At 40.7% G+C, this 20,031-nt stretch overlaps 1 protein-coding gene across 11 annotated transcripts in view; it reads right to left on the bottom strand.

Annotated features, from left to right (window-relative positions):
• Positions 1–3,942: 3,942 nt before the first annotated feature.
• The window catches only part of LOC133635166 (ephrin type-B receptor 3-like), a 149,692-nt gene continuing 133,603 nt past the window's right edge, over positions 3,943–20,031 (bottom strand). For 8 of the 11 annotated variants that reach the window (XM_062028023.1, XM_062028024.1, XM_062028028.1 and 5 more), the window contains 4 exons: positions 18,120–18,269; positions 16,988–17,187; positions 12,040–12,195; positions 3,943–5,307 (listed from right to left, as the gene is read on the bottom strand). In XM_062028023.1, coding sequence (XP_061884007.1) covers positions 5,199–5,307; positions 12,040–12,195; positions 16,988–17,187; positions 18,120–18,269 — 615 coding nt within the window. In that variant the 3' untranslated portion in view covers positions 3,943–5,198. The remainder of the gene's footprint in view (positions 5,308–12,039; positions 12,196–16,987; positions 17,188–18,119; positions 18,270–20,031) is intronic. The other 3 variants (XM_062028030.1, XM_062028031.1, XR_009822027.1) reach the window with 2 other exon arrangements.

Raw genomic sequence — 20,031 nt, 5'->3', positions numbered from 1 at the left:
AAGTCAGCCCGGTCGGAAGCCTTAATGGAGCTGACGGAGAAGACCGACGGTTTCTCTTTTGACAGCTCCAGATTCTTTGGCCAAGATGGTCATGTACAGGAAGCGAACAGGAGTTTCGGAAATGAGGCGGTTTGACTAGCGCTTCTGTTAAGTGATGTTAGAAAAACCCTCTCACTGCTAGTAAAATTCACTTAATACTAGGGGTAAAAAATATGATTTTAAAAACATTTAGCTCCTACTTTTCCTTCTTATCTAAAGAAACAATTCTCTGTACTTTGGAACCTCGTTTTACGAAGTCCTTGTGATGCAAACTTTTTGATTCACGTATTACAGACCAAAAGGTACCACTTTAGTATGGGGAACATAGTCTAAGTAACAAATACTTAATTTAGAGTTATTTGGACACTAGGGGAACATATTCTAAGTACCCTAACCCTAACCTTATTGAGGGAAGACTCTTAGTCAATGGCTTACTGGTTGTATAATAAGGCCATGCAGAATAAGGCATTAATACGTACTTAATAATGACTAATTAAGAGCCTCTATGTTACTAATTTGCATGTTAATAAGCAACTAATTAATGGTGAATATGTTCCCCATACCAAAGTGTTACCGACCAAATATGCTTTGGTGTACGAACCTTGTCTCAGTGTACACACTTTTTAAGCACCCATTTTGTGCCTGGCAGCACATCCAATATCCGTACATCATTGATCATTTCACCTGTTTTATTGATCTCTCTGTGTCAGGTTCAAACAATGATGACATCTATTAAACAGACAAGAAGCAAGGAATCATGCAGAGACAGAGTTCAATTTAGCTCATGGGGAGAACGCATGGAGCTGCACACTTAGTCGCTCTAAGGTACAGCTCCCGCGTCCCTCTATTTATTCAGGAGTTCCCCAGTCAACATCACTGAGGCCGCCTCTAAAAGGAGTGGTCACACATATCATGCCAAGCAGCTCCAGTACGCACAATACGTGACGGAATGTGCTGAGCCTTGTGATTTCGCCTTGTCTGTGTGCTTCTTATCTTCGTTGAGGTCCTTGAAGTCCGTGGCTGTTAGCAGGCTAAAAGAAAGATAACATCTGCGGCTGAGGCCACCCTTCAGACAAGAAGTTTTGTCCTTGCACAGATAGAAAAAGTACAGCTTGAGCACAATAGCTACTAACTATAGCAACAGACTTTAAGCATACCAAAGATGTGTGATAACTTGCACATAATTATTCTAACACTCTGTTCATTCAATCACCAGAGCAGTGTTTTCTTTAGCGACAGTGCTAATTGCTACTTCATGCACTTTACTTTTTTTTTTTTTTTTTTAAAGCCTTTTCACCAAATCTTCCAAGTTTTGATAGCTCAAAATGAGTCCAAAGAAAGGAATACACACGCAATTTGTGGTTTGAAACCTTCCGGAAGTATCATCAGCGTTGTAGACACTTCCTGCCCCCCTTTCCCTTTCTTCCACTGTGCGCCGAGAAGCTTAACCAACAATGTAAAGCGGATTTTGTTTTGGCTTTTTAATCATTGTAGCGACCTGGGTGTTAAAGTTTTGTGATTTTATGTGTGAGTGCACCACACGGCCAGTGAAAGTGTGTGCGTGTCGGCAGGGCGTCTGCAAATGAGAACAGTTAAGCTTGTGGTTGTTGTTTTGCTTTGTTATTAAATAGAAAGTTGATCCACCACCTTCTTGTTAGTTTTTTGCTATTAAGTACTGTAAAGCCCTTTTATATAGCGTTCAAAGTACAAACCCCATTTCCATATGAGTTGGGAAATTGTGTTAGATGTAAATATAAACGGAATACAATGATTTGCAAATCATTTTCAACCCATATTCAGTTGAATATGCTACAAAGACAACTGATAACATTTTTTTTTGTGCAAATAATCATTAACTTTAGAACTTGATGCCAGCAACACGTGACAAAGAAGTTGGGAAAGGTGGCAATAAATACTGATAAAGTCGAGGAATGCTCATCAAACACTTATTTGGAACATCCCACAGGTGAACAGGCAAATTGGGAACAGGTGGGTGCCATGATTGGGTATAAAAGTAGATTCCATGAAATGCTCAGTCATTCACAAACAAGGATGGGGCGAGGGTCACCACTTTGTCAACAAATACGTGAGCAAATTGTTGAACAGTTTAAGAAAAACCTTTCTCAACCAGCTATTGCAAGGGATTTAGGGATTTCACCACCTACGATCTGTAATATTATCAAAGGGTTCAGAGAATCTGGAGAAATCACTGCACGTAAGCAGCTAAGCCCGTGACCTTCCATCCCTCAGGCTGTACTGCATCAACAAGCAACATCAGTGCGTAAAGGATATCACCACATGGGCTCAGGAACACTTCAGAAACCCACTGTCAGTAACTACAGTTGGTCGCTACATCTGTAAGTGCAAGTTAAAACTCTCCTATGCAAGGCCAAAACCGTTTATCAGCAACACCCAGAAACGCCGTCGGCTTCGCTGGGCCTGAGCTCATCTAAGATGGACTGATACAAAGTGGAAAAGTGTTCTGTGGTCTGACGAGTCCACATTTCAAATTGTTTTTGGAAACTGTGGACGTCGTGTCCTCCCGACCAAAGAGGAAAATAACCATCCAAGACATGGGTAACTTACACATCTGTGAAGGCGCCATTAATGCTGAAAGGTACATACAGGTTTTGGAGCAACATATGTTGCCATCCAAGCAACGTTACCATGGACGCCCCTGCTTATTTCAGCAAGACAATGCCAAGCCACGTGTTACATCAACGTGGCTTCATAGTAAAAGAGTGCGGGTACTAGACTGGCCTGCCTGTAGTCCAGACCTGTCTCCCATTGAAAATGTGTGGCGCATAATGAAGCCTAAAATAGCACAATGGAGACCCCCGGACTGTTGAACAACTTAAGCTGTACATCAAGCTAGAATGGGAAAGAATTCCACCTGAGAAGCTTCAAAAATGTGTCTCCTCAGTTCCCAAACGTTTACTCAGTGTTGTTAAAAGGAAAGGCCATGTAACACAGTGGTGAACATGCCCTTTCCCAACTACTTTGGCACGTGTCGCAGCCATGAAATTCTAAGTTAATTATTATTTGCAAAAAAAAAATAAAGTTTATGAGTTTGAACATTAAACATGTCTTTGTAGCATATTCAACTGAATATGGGTTGAAAAGGATTTGCAAATCATTGTATTCCGTTTATATTTACATCTAACACAATTTCCCAACTCTTATGAAAACGGGGTTTGTATATATATATATATATATATATATATATATATATATATATATATATAATCCGTTCATGAATGAGTATATCCGTTCGTCCACCGTGTTCAATGGAGAAGTCTGATCTACATACCCCTTCCCCTTCCAGCTGTCCTGGATGAACTGAAATCATTTTTTCCAATCATTTTGGAACTTTGCAAGCGTACTTCTTCTTCTTACTCGTCGTCGCCATGTCTCTTCTTCGTTCTTCTGCTTCGTCTCTGTTATGTTTTTGGACATTACCACTTGCCGTAGTTTTGAAGCAATGCATGATGGGAATCCGGATGTTGTGTGTCAGTGTATTAACGTGCCGGCTGGAATAAACACACGCTGAGAAATAGCTCCGTGCCTTAGTACTTTATGGGTTATAGATAAACCTATGGATAACGGAGACATATATAATAGTCTCCTTTTCAGGCGAGAGAGGACGCTAAAGGCAGTGCCTTTAAGGCACGCCCCCAATATTGTTGTCCGGGTGGAAATCGGGAGAATGGTTGCCCCGGGAGATTTACGGGAGGGGCACTGAAATTCGGGAGTCTCCCGGGAAAATCGGGAGGGTTGGCAAGTATGCCTTAGGGTTCAAAGCGTAGGGAAAAATAAAAAATGACGGTACGGTTGAAATCGAGGTTCCACTGTAGTTCCAAAAACTGCACAGGCCGTAATAACAACAAAAATACAATATGCAATGTATACAGCATTTATTTTGTTTAATCATCAATTCATTAGCTAAATCCTCTTCGAGTCTCCATCTGATTGTTTTCAGTTCCCAAAAATGGTCTTACGGTCCATCTGGGTGTCGGTGGGAGGGAAGAAAGGGTCTGGGGCACAAATAAATACATAGGGAGGGATGCCAACAAATTAAACAATAATTTGATTATTTCTGAATCCGGGTACTAGTAAGTAGAAAGTTGTCCGCCCAATGGCGGTTCTCTGCATACCTTTTTAATATGCATATATATTGTCCAAAATTCTGGTGAGTTCATAAAAAAAAAAAAAAGTTGTTTTTTTTAACAGTTGTCCACAGAATATAGCATAATTGTTTCAGATATAATTGCTCCTTGTCACGGTTCAGTTCATGCGTTAATTCTCCACAGTGGCAAAATAGCGGAAGCTGTATTGTACAGTATGCTTGTGTGCAACGTGACGCACGCGCACGTCCAAGCACACTTAATTACACATACGCCCACACACACACACACACACACACACATACAAAAAACACACCAAAAAGGCCTAGTGGTCTGTCTATGGTGTCGCCACTGTCCTTATGTCCCCATCTCGCGAGAGTCCACCTGGGGGTGCTTCAGTTTGACCAGCCATTTTTGAAAAACCACAAATCTCCCAATATGTAGGAAAGCAAAATGATGTGGAAAAGGTGTTAACAAAAAAAAAAAAAAAAAAAAAAAAAAGTTGATCCTGATATTGTTAAAATCCTCCTTCAGGTCACGTCGCAGTCCCGACTGTCCGGATGCAAAAAAAAAAAAAAACGTTAGACCTCCGGTCGTTGTAGTACCTCAGGCTTCTTCAGCAAGTGCCCTTTTGGATAACACACCTTCAATATGAAGATGGAGAACACCTTCCAGCATGTCCGTTCCTCACGTCCATCAGGATCAAAACATTTCAGTGGCGCTCCCTAACACACGCGGTCATGCAAACAGCCGGTGAGGCTATGACGGGGTTGGAGAACGGGTAAAAACGCTAACCCATTTTCTAGACAACACAAATTGAGAAGTACATGACGAGTAACGTAAAAACAAGAAGTTGCGGGAGGAAAAAAAAACAAGAGAAAGTAAGTCCGAGTATCTAATTTGGCAGAGATGGGTCAGGCAGCTTGGGTTTTTTTTTTTTTTTTTCCAATGTCTCCATCTGGGACTGGTTCGTTTGTCCTCGATCTGGCCATCCGTGTGACTGCACTTGGGGGGGGTCGGGGTGTCCCGTTTTGGTCACACCTGGACGGGAAGTGTTTGGTTCATCTGTAGTCTCATGTCCTGAATGCTACCCAGAATCTTCTTCTGGTGGCCGGCCAATGTAACGCCTATCCGCAGCAAGTCCCTGGACGGTGGGAAGAACAAAGAAAGCGAAAGGAAAGTGAGCGCAGGTGGTAAAGTCATAAAGACATAAAAGCAGGCAAACAAACCGTATCCAAAAGGCGAACTAATAAAATGTATTTTCACGGGTAACCACGCAATGATGTTTTATCAACCGAACATGCTTCTGTTTCCCAGCAGGTGAGCATGGGGTGATGAATTAAACCGCCACATAGTGACAGTTAATGATTAGTGTTGCTATCTTTAGGGCGGTGTTTTTTCAACCTTTTCATTCATTGAAAAAATGGAACTCAGACATATGATATTGATATTGATATTCATCTTAGAATTGATTTTTAAAACCTTGCTGTTTGTTTTTAAAGCTTTACATCAGGGGTGTCCAAACTTTTTCCACCGAGGGCCGCACACTGAAAAGTCAAAGCAAGCGGGGGCCATTTTGATATTTTTTATTTTAAAAACCAATACAATATATGTATGAAAAAAGATACATTCAGGCCTCCACCCAGACTTGATCCCGGGGACCCCAAAAGGTTTTGTTCAAAAAAAATATTACAAATGTGTCATTATTTAGTATTATTATTATTATTCAAGGTTTAAATCTCTAGATCAACATTAGGTCTATCTGTCAATATAACGCTTTTAAAGATTTAAGTTGTATGCCATTTTTGTCAAGAAAAAACGTGTTTTTTTTATGGAAAAAAACACAAAATATGCAATATTTCCCCCAATAAAATTTTTAAGTGGGATATTTGAGATTATATAATAATTGGAGTCTTAAAAAAGGTCAATAACTCATAACAACATTGATTTTAATGCATTATTTATTTTTTTGAGCAATGACACTTAAAAAAAAAAAAAAAAAAAGTCCCACTAAAATTATTGGGGATTTTTTTAAACTTTTACCACAATAGTCTCAAGATGAACTTCAGATCTATCGGTCAATTATAAGTTTTATTGTTGTTTATGTTTTTTGTTTGTTCTTTTTAGGCCCTTTTTTAAAAAAACTTTGTTTTTTAAATGGCAACCAAAAAATATGCAACATTTCCCCCCCAAAATATCTCAAAGTGGAATATTTAATGTGAAGTAAATGGAGCCTTGAATAGGTCAATAATTCATAATGACATTGATTTTGATTCATTATTATTTTTTAAAGAAAGAAACAGCCTGCATGGCAGCTTTGTGTTATTGGAGTAAATAATGCAACATTTTCTTGTTACATTTCACCTGTTTGCTCTTTTATACCACTTTTTATGTCTCTTATTTTTTTTTCATCGTATTTTTAGAATGTGCCATGAGGCCGTTAAAAAATTACCTGCGGGCCGAAAATGGCCCCGGGGCCGCACTTTGGACACCCCTGCTTTACATGGACTGGCACCTCAGTATATCTCGGACCTCATCCAAATGTACAATCCTGCGCACGCTCTGCCTCCCGCATATTGTGATCACGATAAACCATGTTCCCGACATCTACAAAGCAATTAGCTACCTTCTGCCACCTACTGATATGTAATAGTATTACACGGCTACTCTGCCAATCTCTAAAAAGCACAGACACTCAACAACGGCACATTATTTGCGGATTATAATTACCGGTTTGCGAAAAAATATTTTTAACCCAAATCGGTGAAATTACATAATCTCCCACGGCACACCAGACTGTATCTCATGGCACACTAGTGGTTGAAAATCACTGCTTTAGGGAGCTCTCGGGTGTTGCAACCTGGCATCAAAACAGTGGCGTAAAATCCACACTCTGAAAAGAGTCTAATGCTGGGGTGTCAAACGTACGGCCAGGTAGAAAAGCGCCATACAAGTATAACCCATTTACCATTTACCATAACATTCTTTGTTGTTTTTTTTGCATTTTAAACATGTAAAAATCGTCTCGTTCTTGGTGGCTAGCAATGCAGCTAATGTTAACAATCAATTCTACCTCTAAATCGCTTTAAAAATTCATTGAAAATGCGTCAACGATACTTCATTTACATTGTGTAATCTATATAGTAACAAACTGTAGCGACATCGTTATTGTAAGAGTGAACACCGAGGAACTATTTTTCTGGCGTACTAACACATCAACATGCTACGGTGTTAGCTGTAAAAGCTAGCTACGGCTAGCTTCTACGTTAGGACACTAATCTGTACTTAGTGAAAAACATCATATTACAGTATCTGGAACATATTATTTCATGTTTTGTTTGATAATGATCCCAACTAGAGATGTCCCATAATGGCTTTTTTGCCAATATCCGATATTCCGATATTGTCCAACTCTTAATTACCGATTCCGATACCAACCGATACTGATATATACAGTCGTGGAATTAACACATTATTATGCCTAATTTTGTTGTGATGCCCCGCTGGATGCATTAGACTATGTAACAAGGTTTTCCAAAATAAAACAACTCAAGTTATGGAAAAAAAAATGCCAACATGGCACTGCCATATTTATTATTGAAGTCACAAAGTGCAGTATTTTTTTTAACAGGCCTCAAAACAGCAGCTTGGAATTTGGGACATGCTCTCCCTGAGAGAGCATGAAAAGGTTGAGGTGGGGGGTGTATATTGTAGCGTCCCGGAAGAAATAGTGCTGCAAGGGGTTCTGGGTATTTGTTCTGTTGTGTTTATGTTGTGTTACGGTGCGGATGTTCTCCCGAAATGTGTTTGTCATTCTTGTTTGGTGTGGATTCACAGTGTGGCGAATATTTGTAACAGTGTTAAAGTTGTTCATACGGCCACCCTCAGTGTGACCTGTATGGCTGTTGACCAAGTATGCGTTGCATTCACTTGTGTGTGTGAAAAACCGTAGATATTTTGTGATTGGGCCGGCACGCAAAGGCAGTGCCTTTTAAGGCACGCCCCCAATATTGTTGTTTGGGTGGAAATCGGGAGAAATTTGGGAGAATGGTTGATTTTCGGGAGGGGCACTGAAATTCGGGAGTCTCCCGGGAAAATCGGGAGGGTTGGCAAATATGACTGGGAGACGCAACTGCTCTGTACTTCTCCCTACGTCCGTGTACCTCTCCGTACAGCGGCGTTTTAAAAAGTCATACATTTTACTTCTTGAAACCGATACCGATCATTTCCGATATTACATTTTAAAGCATTTATCGGCCGATAATATCGGCAGTCCGATATTATCGAACATCTCTATTTGCAACAAAGGGATTCGTGGCTAGAACAAATGTTTCCATGCAGGTAAATGCACAGATTTTAAAAAGGCCTGGAAGAGTGCATCATCTTCATTACTTAGGTGGTGTAATCCAATCTGCCAGGGGAAACGATTAGTTTACTGTTGGGGGTCCGCCACGGTCTGCGTGTTCTCCGTTCAATCATGCACAAATGGCGGATAATCTAATAATATTGCGCTGGGATACCTGAAACTGTGGCTTTTGTGTATTTCAGTCTAACCGCGAACGCACCACTCGTCTATACCCTCCAACGCTAAATGGAGGGGGTGTGTCTCTGCAACAGCGTTTACTGTGTGTGTTTTTCATATTTTGTCATCCCCATCAGCACGGCGACGGAGGATAAAATGATAACAAATGGGCGCCATTAGAGGAATTACTGACCATTAAGGGCAACCGAGAGCCACAGTACGCCACACCTGTCAGGCTGACCAAATTGAAACAAATCACCTCCACGTCTATTGCCTATTACGCCGCTAATGAGGATGATTTATTTATTGTTCCAAATCCTAACTCATTTACTTGATCATCACCCGCCTCCAATTTTCTTGAGTTCCAGTACATTTCCCTTTTGTCTGTAAACACAACGGGAGGCAGGCTGCATTTTCAAGGTGAACAATTAGCTGCCTGAGTGGAATACTGTACGTTTTGTTTTTGTTACTTGCCAGCCCTCCCTGTTTTCGGCCGGGAAATTCGCGTTTTTTTGGCTATTCTTTCCTGGTGCCGAAATTAACACGCATAAAAACCATGCTTGTGTGCAAAATCTGCTTGCACATGTTTTTTTCTTATTTTGAGTGTACTATAAGACAGTGGTCCCAAACTTTTTGTAACTGCGGACCGGTCAACGCTTGAAAATTTGTTCCACGGACCGGGGGGGTATGTTTTATTTTTTTAAAAATACAATCATGTGTGCTTACGGACTGTATCCCTTGCAGACTGTATTGATATATATTGATATATAATGTAGGAACCAGAAATATTAATAACAGAAAGAAACAACACTTTTGTGTGAATGAGTGTGAATGAGTGTTTTTTGGGTTGGTGCACTAATTGTAAGTGTATCTTGTGTTATTTATGTTGATTTGATACAAAAAATATATATATATATTTTTTTTTTAATTGGGGACCACTGCTATAAGGGGCTTTCACCACGTAGTAACTCAGTCATTTACTGCACATTCATGTTATCATGCTCAGCACCTGTGGCGTTTTGCTATGTTTTCAAACGTGCAGCAAACACGTACCACTTTTTATGGGCATTTTAGAATCAGTCAGACACGCTTTTGTAGCACGTGTGCAAAATGTGTTTGCACATGCGTCGACTCTGTTTTTTTTCTGATAATGCGTGTACTATAAGGGGCTTTCACCACGTAGTAACTCAGTCATTTACTGCACATTCATGTTATCATGCTCCGACCTGTGGCGTTTTGCTATGTTTTCAAACGTGCAGCAAACACGTACCACTTTTTATGGGCATTTTAGAATCAGTCAGACACGCTTTTGTAGCACGGGTGCAAAATGTGTTTGCACATGCGTCGACTCTGGTTTTTTTCTGATAATGCGTGTACTATAAGGGGCTTTCACCACGTAGTAACTCAGTCATTTACTGCACATTCATGTTATCATGCTCCGACCTGTGGCGTTTTGCTATGTTTTCAAACATGCAGCAAACACGTACCACTTTTTATGGGCATTTTAGAATCTGTCAGACACGTGTGCAAAATCTGCTTGCATTCTGTTTAAAGTTAAAGTACCAATGATAGTCACACACACACACTAGGTGTGGCAAAATTATTCTCTGCATTTGACCCATCACCCTTGATCAGAGGTGAGGGGAGCAGTGAGCAGCAGCGGTGGCCGCGCCCAGGAATATTTTTTGGTGATTTTACCCCCAATTCCAACCCTTGATGCTCAGTGCCAAGCAGGGAGGTAATGGGTCCAATTTTTTATAGTCTTTGGTATGACTCGGCCGGGGTTTGAACATGCAGCAAACATGTACCACTTTTTATGGGAATTTTAGAATCAGTCAGACACGTGTGCAAAATCTGCTTGCATTCTGTTTAAAGTTAAAGTACCAATGATTGTCACACACACACTAGGTGGCCCATCACCCTTGATCACCCCCTGGGAGGTGAGGGGAGCAGTGAGCAGCAGCGGTGGCCGTGCCCGGAAATAATTTTTGTTTATTTAACCCCCAATTCCAACCCTTGATGCTGAGTGTCAAGCAGGGAGGTAATGGGTCCCATTTTTATAGTCTTTGGTATGGCTCTGCCGGGGTTTGAACTCACGACCTACCGATCTCAGGGCGGACACTCTAACCACTAAGCCACTGAGTAGGTTAGTAGGTTTGCACTGTCTTTCTCTACGCACGTGGCGTTCCTCCGTTTTAGCGTGTACTATAAGGGACTTTCACCACGTAATAACTCAGTCATTTACTGCACATTCATGTTGTCATGCGCCGACCTGTGGCTTTTTGCTATGTTTTCAAACATGCAGCAACATTATGTACCACTTTTTATGGGCATTTTAGAATCAGTCAGACTCGTGCAGTGCATCTACGTTGAAACCGCTTTTTTTTTTTTTTTTTGGTGCGCCCATGGGAGAGAGGCTGCACTATTGTGCTCAAGACCAAAAAAATTGCATACTTTAATTAAACTAAATTTAGGTTTTTTTTTCATATACAAGATATGTTGATAATATATATAATGTGTGGAAAAAATTAACATCATTAAAAAAAACGCATCAATTGTAGTGTTTTAGCGCTCCTATTTTGTTGTTGATTGTCATGTACGGATGTACTTTGTGGACGCTGTCTGCTTACCCCACCCCCCCCACCACCCCACCCCACCCCCCCTCCACACTCCTGATTGTAAATAATGTAAATAATTCAATGTGATTATCTTGTGTGATGACTGTATTATGATGATAGTATATATATGATAGTATATATCTGTATCATGAATCAATTTAAGTGGACCCCGACTTAAACAAGTTGAAAAACGTATTCGGGTGTTACCATTTAGTGGTCAATTGTACGGAATATGTACTTCAGTGTGCAACCTACTAATAAAAGTCTCAATCAATCAATCAATCAATCCACACGCTGTAAGTCTTTGCTGTCGTCTAGCATTTTGTTTTTGTTCACTTTGCAGCCAGTTCAGTTTTAGCTTCGTTTAGCATAGCCATCCCTAAGCTTCAATGCATTTTTGTTTATTTTTGATTTAAGCATTAGATACCTTCTTACCTACACGCTGTCGTGTGCATATTGTGATCACCACAAACCATATTCCCCACATCTACAACGCAATTAGCTACCTGCTGCCACCTACTGATACAGAAGAGTATTACATGGTTACTCTGCCGATCTCTAGACAGCACAGACACTCAACAACGGCACATTTGCGGATTATATTTACTGGTTTGCAAAACAATATTTTTAACCCAATTCGGTGGAATTACAAAATCTCCCACGGCACACCAGACTGTATCTAGTGTGCCGTGGCCCAGTGGTTGGAAAACCCCTGATCTAAAGCGCCTCCACTCACTCTGCTGTCATCTGAGCAACCAGGTCAAAGGACGCGAATCCGGCGTTGATGAAATTCTCATGGTAGCGGCTCATCTTGATGGCGTCCAGCCAGTCTCCCACAGTGGTGAACGTGGTGTAGTCTGGCACGCAGCGGTCAAGCAAGGGTTGGGATACCCTGCGTGGTGGAAAGGAGGGAGTGGAGAGAAAGAGAGAGAGAGAGAGGGTTAAGGTGGTTACTCCATTGCCTCTATAGGCCAGCCTATCGCCCCCAGAACGCCTCCCCTGCTGAGCGCCACCTCACCACCTCTCCTCCTCTCTCCTCTCCTCTCCTCTCCGCCACATGTAAGGGGTCGTGCATGTGTGTGTGGAGATGGAGCTAGGTTGGTGTCAATGTGTTGACTATGGAGAGACTGGCTGGAGGTTTGGTTGGCGAATGCTAGCGCTACAGCTGGCAAGGCAAACTATCAAATCTAGACTTTGGGCAACATACAGTTGTGGTCAAAAGTTGACATACACTTGTAAAGCTTCCAATTCATTGCAGACTTGCTTTTTGGTGGTTCTCGGTTGACTCTTGATCATCCTGACCAATTTTCTCTCAGCAACAGGTGATAGCTTGCATTTTCTTCCTGATCGTGGCAGTGACAAAACTGTGCCATGCACTTTATACTTACGAACAATTGTCTGCACAGTTGCTTTTGGGACCTTAAGCTGCTCCAAGTGACTTTCCTGGCTTGTTCAAGTCAATGATTCGTTTTTTTTCAGATCTGTGCCGAGTTCCTTTGACTTTCCCATTGTCGCGTTTGTAACCGAGTCTAATGACTGCATCACATGAGCCCAATTTAAATGGGCTCAGAGAAGTCAACAGGTGTCGTCAATCATAATCAGTCACATGAAGTTAAGAGGCCATGCCATGAAGCTAATGTGATTTGATTGTAACTTTTCTACATCACCAAAAGTGATCACGTATGTTGCTATATGTGTACTTTTGACCCAGCAGATTTGGTCACATTTTCAGTACAAATTCATAAAAGAACCAAACTTCATGAATGTTTTTTTGTGACAAACAAGTATGTGCTCCAATCAGTCTATCACAAAAAAATAAGACTTGTAGAAATTATTGGAAATTCAAGACAGCCATGACATTATGTCCTTCACAAGTGTATGTAAAGTTTTGACCACAACTGTATGTTGAAGACAGTAGGTATTTTTTTTAGAATGGAATAAAGAAAAAAACATGAAGGGGCCACCTACTTAGTGGGATTCCTCTGGGTTAGGCTACATTAGAACGTTACAAAGCTGGTGTGATATGGAAAGAAATACACTTTGTATGAATTGGACTACACAAAAATATCCATGATCTGTACTTAGGTTACGCTACACCTATAAAAATAGAGCAAACTATGCATTAACCACATCCATTTTTCTGGAAATACATTTGACCAGGTTTGGTGCGTGTTAGTGAAAAATAGGACGGACTCCTTATTCTACCCTTTATCCTTGGTCTTTGACCTTCACCCTCGGTTTTGAGCGTTAAGGTAAAGGCTAAGCCAAGGGGCGTATAGCCCTCGGAATGAGTTGTTGCAACCAAGTGTTATGAAAAGCACATATGCACATAATTGTAAGTAATTGCATTTCATATATTAAATTAACTTTGCATATTTTTATTCTAAAAGCATTTGTCATACAAGCTAGCTAACGCTGCTGTAGTTAGTAAACTACAATGTCGGACTAGCAGCAAACAGACTTCACTACAATTTACGACATTTCATAAATAGTAAATCGACTGTCATAATCTACATTAGCCATGTTTACAATGTTTTTATTTCAAAATCGCCAATCATACGGGCTAGCTAACGCGGCTGTAGCTCGTGAACTGCAATGTCAGACTAGCAGCAAACGGACTTCACTACAATTTACGACATTTCATAAATAGTAAATCAACTGACAGAATCTACATTAGCCATGTTTACAATGTTTTTATTTCAAAATCGCCAATCATACGGGCTAGCTAACGCGGCTGAAGCTCGTGAACTACAATGTCAGACTAGCAGCAAACGGACTTCACTACAATTTACTACATTTCATGAATGGCTTGACAGCTAAACTACTCGTCATGAGGGCTTAGCTAGCACTACTGTTAGCTATGTACAGCTACACTGCTACATATAGCTTCTGAATACTGTGACGTTTCCTTTTTAGTAGCTTAGCAGTGTTTCCCATAAACTGCCAAGATACCTGTGGCGGTGGGGGTGTGACTATGGGCGTGGCTATGGGCATGGTCAACATGACATCATCGAGTAATTTGCATAATTTACTACAAAGATATGATTTTCTCTAAAAAGGCTCAAAAAATGTATACTTACTAATTAATAACAGTTTTGTTTTAAACGTCCATCCATTCATCCATTTTACTATATAATTACAACACTTTATGTACATATTTATATACAGATTTGAACCATAAGTTATTCACTGAAATATATTTATTAATTGTGGTTCTTACAAAAAATATATCTTATAAAATATAAAAGCTAAAATGTCTCTTAAAGCTCTGCCCCTTTAATTAGTGCATACTAAATCATTTAACTTTAGCCTACTACTACAACCATATTATTTACCAGCAACATAAAGTGAAACAGAGGCAGAGGTGTCCTGCCACAGTCAGTAACAAACAAACAGAAAACAGTAGTGGTCAAATACAAATAAGGCAACAAGAGAAGTATCCTACAATTCTCTTTTGTAAAGTAAATCTGAACAGCCTATATGGGCATCTACATCAACTATATGGTTTGCCTGAGAAGCTGGACAGGACAAAAAATAAACAAATAACATTAAAAAAATAAAAATAAAATAAAAAATGTTTTTTTTTGTATATTTGTGGCGGACGTAATTATTTCGTGGCGGGCCGCCACAAATAAATGAATGTGTGGGAAACACTGCTTAGTATTTGTCTAATAACTGATGTAATGTAGTAGAGTGTAGTGTGTTATTGTTACTGCCGTGGCTCTTTGTTTCGAGAAGTTAGAGGAGAATTGGTATTCAGCCTAAGATTCAGCTGCAGTCAAAAGGTGTTAAAAAGTATATCCGTAGTTTTTAAGGTGATGTCATGCATTATCCTGAAGATTATTATGTTTTTTTTTATCTGTTTTGTCTTACAGTGTATGACTAAATTAGTGTGTAAAAAAAAAAAAACAGAATGGAAGACGAGATAAATCATCCCACAAATGCTGTAAGAATGTTTGTGTTTAGTAACAACAAATCAATGTTTCAAAATTGAGCCAGAATTTGGTTTGTTTGGATGAAGGCAGTCACGATTTGGGGTTCCATTGGCATTAAAACGGATACCATACCAGTAAGTGCATTATTTCTGCTGATATACAGTATATGTGTATTGTTGGGTTGCATTATCCTAAGGACCATTTTTAAGAACATCTCCAAGACCCTTTGCTGTTCAGAACTGCTGATAGAGGGGCCACCTTGGAAGTTTAATAAAAGTGCAACAGCTCATAGAGAATTGGATCAGATGAAGAATGGACGTGGGAGAGAGGAGTTAGATGGAGGTGGGTGAGGCGAGAGAAAAAGACCAAGAGGGCAACCCGAGAGAAAGAGCACTACTGTATCCCCTCCTTTCTGCTCTGTTGATCCCTGTCATGCTTTTTGATGGCATTAGATTAATTAACAATTAAAAGAAGAATGAAGAAAGAGGGGACAAAAAAAGGGAAAACGCTGGAGCTAATAACGATGATACAGAGGCTCCATTGAGTGGTGCAGATGGAGTGATTTTTAATAAGAGCTATGCTTCGGAGCTCAAGGCCTCGGGCCGTCGTTAAAGCCAGACTATGGCCCCTCTTTAATGGGGTATTGTTGGCTCCTTCATCTCTGAAGCTTGCTTCAGAAAGTTTCTGGGGGCATGTGAGCATTAGGAGAATAGTAGAAACACTGGTTAATGTCCTTGTCTTTCCAGTAGCCCTGACTATGTGAAACTATACGGTGAATCTCTGTGTACTTTTTAGGGCTGCAAAACCGTCTGAATTGGGATTGCATGTTTGTAAATCATAATAAAGGCAACGGTTTAAAGAAAAACAATAAAGTAGCCAATGTTCTGTAAACCAGTGACTAGCATCACAGACAGCTCATTGCTTTGAACACCAACGACGCAGTGTGCAATCATGTCAAACGTCACATGTGGCATCATGCAAATAACTTTGATCCCAAACTATGTTAGCTAGCCTCCAGCTACCCTTCAATGCCAAACAGGACGACCATCCATCCCTATTGCGGATTCGTCGGCAGGAGGCCACCTCTCTGCTGGCCCGTTTAAAATCTTGTTAGTGACTAATTAAAAGGCGCTCCCATCTCCTTTTTGCATCGCCTTAATCGAGCTAATTAACCGCAAGCCTAATCTTCTAAGAACGGCGCTCCAGTGGCCAACCGAGACCCTGGTTCCTCCCCCAGAGCACAACCCTGGATTGTCTGTAATCCTCCCTCAAAGACAAAAATACCCTGATGAAGGGACAAGATAGGTAGGTCACCCTTTCCCCAATTCCAATCACTCAAACTCCTCCGTCGTCTATCCTTCAAACTCTTTCCAAGAAAGAGCCCGTGGGTAAAGGCAGTGCTGCTAAATGTCAGTGAGGCATGAATGAACTCTCCCAGTAAAAAAAAGGGTTGAAATTTAGATTAACATACTGGTCTGAATTACATTCCTCAAAATAGGGTAGGCATTCAGAATTTAAGTTGAGTTGTTGTATTGTAAATATTTGCACTAAGAAGATTCTAGTGTGGTAAATCTGGCTCATGCCTACACAGTACTACACATCTGGGCAACTGGCCATTACTTTAATGGTCATCAATCATTTATGACTTGATGCCAATCCAGTAAATAGGTACATGAAAATGTCATTTTCCAGAGTTCATGTTAAAGCTAATATTCACATTTGTATCTATCTAGCCATCATCCGACTTACCCTGTGGACTGTGCGCTGTTAGTGACCACCTTGAGGCTGGCGGCGTTGCGGATTAGTTTATCCAAGGTGGCGACGATCTGGGTGAATTTGGGCCGCAGGTTGCGCTCTTTCACCCAGCAGTCTAACATGAGCTGGTGTAGAGCTGTGGGGCAGTCCATAGGCGGGGGTAGTCGATAGTCCTGCTCCACGGCATTTATCACCTGTGACACGATACAAAGAAGTGACCGTCACCTCCGAGTACTTTGTAGATGTGGAAGACGGACACCAAGTCAGGTCAATCTGAATGATGAATTAGTACACTGGCGAAAATGAGAGAGAAAACTCTACAACAGGGGTGTCAAACCTATGGCCCGCGAACAGGTTTTACCCGGCCCGCGTGATGAGTTTGCAAAGTATTAAAATGAGCTGCTTTTTTTTAATGAAAGAAACTGATGTTCTAAATGTGTCCACTGGATGTCACAATATAAATTATGTGAGGCAAGCAAACGGTTTATACCGGGGGCCAAGCAAGAGGTACACAGTAAAGGGTGACTGTGGCTCCTCCTCCTCGACCCACATGAAACTTGAAACCTGCCGTTTTAAGTCTTCTGCTTCAAACACATGGTCATTTGGCACCATTGTTGGCCCAAAATGTCTCTGTCAAACACGAGAAAAGTGAAGTTAACCCTTTTGAATAGTTTTTACCTTGGTTTCTTACGGTTTGTTGAGTTAGCTCTGGATTGATACCTGGACATGACAAATGAAGTATTTGATACCTAGAAGAGTTTACATGTTGTGTTTTTTGTTCAATCCCAGAAAGACTGTGACTTAAACTTTAATCCTTGCCCTGTAGATACACTGAGATGATTGTGTTTTTGAAACCGCACCAATTTCCTCAGAATTTTCAACAAAATTGAAGTGTTTTGTCCAGAGGACTATTTGTGACTTGTACGTTTTCATAATGTGCTTGTTCTATTTAAAGTAAAACAGAGAAAACAACCTGGAGTTGTCTTTATTTTTCAGTTATCATGTCATGATTTTAGATTTTTCCTCCATGCGGCCCTTGAGCTATAATGAGTTTGACACCCCTGCTCTACAAGGTACATTAGAGCTATGAGGGTCTTTGATGCCTCTGTGCACTATATAAACTTACGTCCTGATTGCTCATGTCCCAGTACGGCCTCTCTCCGTACGACATGACTTCCCACATGACAATGCCGTAGCTCCACACGTCACTGGCCGAGGTGAACTTCCTGTAGGCGATCGCCTCGGGTGCCGTCCATCGGATAGGGATCTTGCCCCCCTGTGGATATGCGAATGAGTAGGTGAGCATGAAATACTGGAGGGATGGAGCACAAACACAGAGTCACACACATACAAGAGGGGAAAGAGAGTGTGAGAAAAACACAAGTTTGAGGAAACATTGATGCAACACAACACAAAGGGTGTACGACATACAACGCACACGAGGTTAGTAGCATGGTTACAAAACAATGACATGTAGCAATGTATGAGGTTAGGATAACAATAGTATTAAATGTGCTCCATATTTCTAAATGTCAGCAAAACTTGTGTATTGATTAGCTGAACAAAACTGTTTTTATGATGGTAGTTTCTTGTTATTGATCTAGTTGTGCCTTTTCGGTTGTAAACCATCTAATCCAGGCTACTTCAATGCATTTAGTGGAAAACTGGCTTTTGAAATACATATTTTTTCAGCGAATTTTGTAAACAGATATGCACTCGCACTAATTCCTCAAAAAGCCAACGGTTTTGTGGACTGTCGGTGCAGGGTTTGCAACTTTTGAGGACGACACATGCCGTACAATAATGTAAAACGGTACATGAGAGCATGTTGTGCAATGTAAGTAAGTAAGTACCGTATTTTTCCGCACTACAAGGCGCACTTAAAAACCTCCAATTTTCTCAAAAGCTGACAGTGCGCCTTATAATCCGGTGCGCCTTATATATGGACCAATATTGAGCCACAACAGGTCTCGCAACTACAGGATGCATAACGTAACCCCAGCCTCTGCTGTAGCGTCTATTCTGTGCGCCTTATAATGCGGTGTGCCTTATATATGAACAAAGTTTTAAAATAGGCCATTCATTGAAGGTGCGCCTTATAGTGCAGAAAATACGGTAAGTACATTTTATTTATAACACGCTTTTAACAGATACAATCCCAAAGCGCTGTACAAAACATAGGTAAAGTAAAACAATGATTCAATTTAAAACAGGGGCAACATCATAAAAAGGATACAAAGTGGATTAAAAATGATGGTTAAAAGGTGCACTTACTAAAAGCTTTACTAAAAAGAGAAGTTTTCAAATGTTTCTTAAAAGTTTCAACGCAGTCAAGATCACGAAGGGACTGGTGCAAATTGTTCCAGAGTCTGGGAGCTATAGCCTGGAATGCCAGGTCTCCACGAAATGTCGGGGTCTTTAGAAGACCCTGGCCTGAAGACCGGACGCTGCACAGTGATGTACTGAGGGGCCCCACCATGCAACGCACGGAATGTCCGGACTAAAATTTTAAACTCAATGCGGAATTTAAGCCAATGAAGACTGGATAAAACGGGGGTGATATGGTCTGTTCTGGGTGCACTGGTTAAAAGTCTGGCAGCCGCATTTTGTACAGTCTGAAGTCTCTTTAGCGTTGACTTGTTGAAAAGGGTGAAAAGAGAATTGCAAGAGTCAATGCGAGACGAAATGAACGCGTGAATGATCCTTTCGAGATCCAATTTTGACAAGTTTCTCACTTAGGAAATATTTCTGAGATGATAAGAACAGTTTTTGGTCAGTTGACGACAGTGACCTTCCAAAGACATTGACTGATCAAACAATGTGTTTGCCCTGGTGGTGCTGCTCCTACCCGAAGTAAACAACAAAAAACACTTTAAACATTTCAACGTTACATTGCTTTTTTTTTTTTTTGGTTTAAACATGCAAACTTGGAGGTGTTGCTTTTGGAGTCCGAGTTATAGTTTATTTACGAATACAATTGTTGCCTTATTTGAAAATGCAGCACCTTTAACAATTGATATCCAACACAAGTACGTACA

The sequence above is a fragment of the Entelurus aequoreus genome, linkage group LG19 (genome assembly GCF_033978785.1).
Source record: "Entelurus aequoreus isolate RoL-2023_Sb linkage group LG19, RoL_Eaeq_v1.1, whole genome shotgun sequence".
NCBI lineage: Eukaryota > Metazoa > Chordata > Actinopteri > Syngnathiformes > Syngnathidae > Entelurus > Entelurus aequoreus.
Note: the sequence above shows the minus strand (reverse complement) of the source record. Positions and strands in the feature narration are given on the sequence as shown.